The 4,979-nt window shown below is 34.2% G+C and overlaps 1 protein-coding gene across 1 annotated transcript; it reads left to right on the forward strand.

Annotated features, from left to right (window-relative positions):
- The first annotated feature begins 209 nt into the window (after nucleotides 1–209).
- LOC107796172 (protein BUNDLE SHEATH DEFECTIVE 2, chloroplastic) lies at nucleotides 210–3,717 on the forward strand. The gene is made up of 5 exons (XM_016618916.2): nucleotides 210–383; nucleotides 1,344–1,444; nucleotides 2,537–2,600; nucleotides 3,251–3,347; nucleotides 3,482–3,717. Exons 1-5 carry the CDS (start codon nucleotides 326–328, stop codon nucleotides 3,558–3,560), a joined length of 399 nt encoding a protein of 132 aa, XP_016474402.1. The 5' UTR covers nucleotides 210–325; the 3' UTR covers nucleotides 3,561–3,717.
- Nucleotides 3,718–4,979: the final 1,262 nt, after the last annotated feature.

A 4,979-nucleotide genomic window follows, 5' to 3' on the forward strand; every position in this document is an offset into this window, starting at 1 on the left:
TACAACAACAGATATTTTAAAGTATTTTTTGGGATAAAACGACACGAAGAATGGGATAGAAGATATTTTATTGCTTATTTGTCTGCTGGAGAGAAGGTTATATTAGTCATTTTACTTTTAGATTTTAGATCAACGGAGGGGAGAGACCAAAAAAGGAATGAGCCTTATCTAGTAAACCTGCGGCTGCATGTAGTTTTCGTTATAACCAACATTTTCCAGCACTTTAATTAGAAACTCTTTCACTTTTCCCAACTTCACTTCTTTTTTTCTTCTCAAAATTGTTTCTTTGACTAAATTCAGAAAAAAAACTGAATTCATTCTCTTAATGGCAAATTCTCTGTGTTTCACACCTTTAGCTTCATTCAACTCTGTCAATAAACCAGGTAATTTCCAGTTTCTATTAATTCTTGTAATTTATTTATCCCTTTTTGCTTAATGGGTAGTTGTATTTTCTGTCAATTATGGTTTGTTAAATAAATGAAGCTGAATTTTATTGTTTTAATGGATAAAGTTAGTTACTTTAATGTGACTAAAATTGTTATAAATAAGTAAGATTCAGTAACTATTATAGTGGTTAAACTTTAGTTACTTTACCTTCTATAACAATCTCGAAGGGAGGCTTGGTGTAACTAGTAAAATTGTTGCCATGCCAAGAGGTCACGGGTTCAAGATGTGGAAACAGCTTCTTGCAGAAATGCAGGATAAGGCTGCATACAATAGACCCTTGTGGTTCGTCCCTTCCCCGGACCGTTATAGCTTAGTGCACCAGGCTGCCTTTTTTACCTTCTATAACAATCTAGTCACAAAATTATATTTTGACACTTAAAAAAGATGAATTTTATTGTTATAGTGGTTAAAGTTCGAGTACATTAATGTGGCTAAACTGTTAATGGGTAAAGTTCAATAATTGTTACAGTGGGTAATGTTTAGTTACTTCAACAACAACAGCAACAACAACAAACTGAGTATAATCTCATAAGTGGGGTCTGAGGAGGGTAGTGTGTACGCAGACCTTACCCTTACTTTGAAGGTAGAGATGTTGTTTCCGATAGACCCCCGACTCAAGGAAAGATGAAAAGAAAGTAGTAGCATTAAACAGTAACAACAACAAGATAATAAGAAAAACGAGGCGAAAGGAACAACATGTAGCAATTACTTCAGTGTAACAAAAAACTTGTATTCTTACTATTACAATGGATAAATTTCAGTGACTTTGCGCATAATTGTCATTCTTTGTGTTTGTTTATGGGTCTGCAACTGTGTTAGAATGCTAATGTGTTAGGGGGTAAAGATTCAAATTTCTATTTTGTGTGTAGTAATTGGGATTTTTATATTCTTGTCAGGTCTAAATCTGATTAATGGGAATTGCACTGGAGGAAAGATTCAATGGATCAAAGATGTTACCTACAGCTCCAAGAGTAACTTGAGAGTTGTGGAAGTGAAGGTAATTTTGGACTTCTATGTATAGATAATTGTGCAAATCTGCAATTAAATGTGCTCAATTGATATGTAATGGCTACATTATTGACTTTAATGTTTAGACACTAAGGCTAAGATCCGGTATGACTTTAGACATATATAACTCGGGCGTGGCGGCAGTACGAAGTTAGGTGGACTAAAGGTAGAGGCGGAGCCAAGATTCCAACTTTATGAATTCTGATTTTAAAACGATGATTTCAAGTGCTAATAATTGGGTTCTAAATTTGATATTTATATATATTTAATGAAAATTTTAACACAAATTCACTGTTTGAGCAAAAGCTACTGGGTTCTGCCGAACCCGTAGCCGGGCTTCTAGCTCCGCCTCTAACTGAAGGGGGTTCATGGACTTTTAGTCTTGTCTTGGGAATGGAGAGGAAGCTTTTAAGAAGTTTATGTGCTCATAGTCTTGGCTTGAAACTGGAGCAATGAAAGTTTTTAAGAAGTTTTTTGTGCTCAAACTGGTTTAGTGTTGAGAAGGAATGGGATTAGATGATTGTGGTGATACTACTTGGCTAGGAAAACCGCCAAATAGACTTGTTTGTGGAAATTTTAAAACTATGTACTCAGGGGCGATGCTAGAAGCCCAGGTATGGATACGGCCGAATCCAGTAGTTTTTGCTCAAACAATGCATTTGTGTTAAAAAAATCATTAAATATGTACAAATACTAAATTCAAAACTCATAAAGTTGTTGTCGGTCTAAATTCAGAATTCATAAAGTTGAAATTTGGCTCCGCGTCTGTTAATGTGGTGGCATCTTGCATTGTACCAATTCATCTCTTTGTTTATGGGAATGGGTCAGGCAGCATAATTTCGTTCCTGATGGAATCAGGAACCTTTTTTTCGCTTTCTTTTTTCCGTCTCTCATTTCTCATTATAGTGCGTAAAGGTGAAACTCCTAAGCTTAATGCTAGCTGTAGTTCTATTGAAACTTCGGTTTGCTCCTAGAATTTTTCTTTCACCTCTTTCTGTGATCTAACTATACCATCTTTGCTTCTATTTCCTTGAATTGGCTGTATTATGCCAGAGCTTTGACATTATTCTCTATTTTCCAGGCCACTGACAGTGATAAAGACACGAAAGTAAGGAGCATAGTCTGTCAAAATTGTGATGGAAATGGTTAGTGGATTGATGCATATTTTTTTGGATCTTGAATTCTTTCTCATTATTAACGATAAGGTTCAGTGAACTTCTCTCGACACTCTCATACTGTTTTGAGTCTCATTTGACTAATATTGCTTAATATTTTAATTTGCCTTTCTGTTTATTCAATGTTTACTGAATTGTGGCAATGAAGATGATTGTAACCGAAGCAGTACTTTCGAGAGAAATTTTGTACTCCTAGATTTTAGTAAGAGAGCTATTATATCTTTTATCAATATAATGTTTGGTTTACCTCTGCATTAGATTTCGTTTCTTAAAACAATATTTGCTTCAGATAAGAATTTAACTCTTGATGTTTAGTGATCGATGGAAAAACACCTTTGTTACGAGCTTCCATCAAATTATTCATCAAAGTTTTGTCTGAGAATTACAGCGTACTGGAATCAAAAACTTTTTTTTGTTACTGCTGCAGCCTTACTGGTTCTTTGCCGTGTTACATACTTAAATTCGCCTTTATGGTTCTTTTTCTTGCTTATACTCATTATTTGTACCCGTGATTATTTCAGAAATAGATATATACATTGATTACAGTGGCCTCAAATAATACGTTTCAACTTGGATTTAGTTCAGAACTTTCTGTTTCTTATACGCCATACTGCTCTCAGGTGCAGTGTCGTGCTCACAGTGCAAAGGCTCTGGGGTTAACTCTGTAGATCATTTCAACGGGCGGTTCAAAGCTGGTGGACTATGTTGGTTGTGCAGGTACTTGTTCTATCATTTATGCTCTTGGTGATTATGGTTTCACATTATAATTTTGTTCTTAAGCAAGTCGAATAAAAATGCTGCAACGTCGTCTGATTAATCATATCCTTCATGTTTGCACTTTTTTTCTTCAGAGGTAAAAAAGATGTGTTATGTGGTGACTGCAATGGTGCTGGATTTCTTGGTGGATTTATGAGTACGTTCGATGAGTAGACTTCATATGCACTATTCTCGGGTAGGTTCAGAGGCAGATCCAAAATGTACACTTTGATGGGTTCAATCTTTAAAAATTTTGCATTGAACTCATTGTATCTTTGAGATTATGAATTCAGAATTTAATATTTATTGAAATTTCAGTTATTTTTCACATATATAATCGTGCTCCTTGTCAAAAATACTGGATTTTAGTTCAATCCATTAAAGTTATGATCCATCCACCCCTAGGTAGGTTGTCACCATTGATCCCAAGAGAAGAGGAAAGAAGTATTTGATAAATAGACTATATTATCATTTTCCTATTCCAGTTTCACATGTTCAAGATTTCTTGAGCTTTATATTCAGAGGCGGATCTAGGATTTGAACTCTGTGAGTTCAACCTCTGATGTTCTTAGCATTGAACTTATTGTATTCTTTAACGTTTTGGGTTCATATATGCTAGTTTGCTAGTGTTTATAGTTTTGGTGGACTTTTACACTTAAATTTATGTTGAGTCGGCTCAAAAGGCTTGGCAAGTAAGGCATACCTTAAGGCCCCAATTTCGAGGGCCCCAATTTTAGAATGAATAGGTTGTGTTAATTTTTCCTTAAATATGTTTAAGCAATTATAGTAAAAATGCGTCGTTGTGAAGTTGATGTAATTGTTGAGTAATGGAAAAGTCCTCTGATAAATTAAACATATCTTTAAAATTTCCTTAAACTTATGTGACCTTCATTTTGCTTTTTTTACATTCCGTCCACTAAAACCTATAAGTATTATTTAAAAAAATTGAGATTGCTAAATGATGAAAATTTGAAGGGGAAAAAATATTGTATTAACATTTGACGATCCTTAAAGCATAATAGTCACTCTAATATTGATGACATACACTTATATTTTGAGTTAAAATTGTTAAGGGTATGAGTACAAATAAAGGATAATACTCTAATCGAAATTCATAAATACATAAAAGACTTCATAGTGCCTAACAGTTGCCTTGACGAAAAGAAGTTTTTCAAAATAAAAATACATAAGATCAACGTCTCAAGAGTGATTAATTAGTTAGCTATATTATCAATTGAAAAATAATTACTAAAAAATCGATTACAAAAATTTGGGCCTCTGATTATAGTTACGCTTTAGGCCCCCAATTATGTCAAGCCGCCCCTGAATTTATGTTCCGCGTAAAAAATATTGAGTTTAGTTGAACCCGATACTCCCATGCTGCATTCACCCATGTTTATATTGTAGAAGCTTCTCTCTGAACTAAGTGAAAAAAGCTTTGCATTAAGAAATTTTTGTTATATGAAAAAAGACCTATATTTTGGCAAAGCCTATTTGCTAATGCTAGCATTTTAAGCAATTTAGTGATTTTACAGAGGTGCATGTTCAACCCAAAACGTTCCTTAGCTCGAGTTACCCTTCAGATTATTCACT

This window comes from Nicotiana tabacum, chromosome 8 (genome assembly GCF_000715075.1).
Source record: "Nicotiana tabacum cultivar K326 chromosome 8, ASM71507v2, whole genome shotgun sequence".
NCBI lineage: Eukaryota > Viridiplantae > Streptophyta > Magnoliopsida > Solanales > Solanaceae > Nicotiana > Nicotiana tabacum.

Coding starts and splice junctions, on each gene's coding strand:
- LOC107796172 (XM_016618916.2), top strand. CDS start 326: ATGGCAAATTCTCTGTGTTTCACACCTTTAGCTTCATTCAACTCTGTC. Junction 384..1,343: donor CAACTCTGTCAATAAACCAG/GTAATTTCCAGT, acceptor TATTCTTGTCAG/GTCTAAATCTGATTAATGGG. Junction 3,348..3,481: donor GGACTATGTTGGTTGTGCAG/GTACTTGTTCTA, acceptor TTTTTTCTTCAG/AGGTAAAAAAGATGTGTTAT.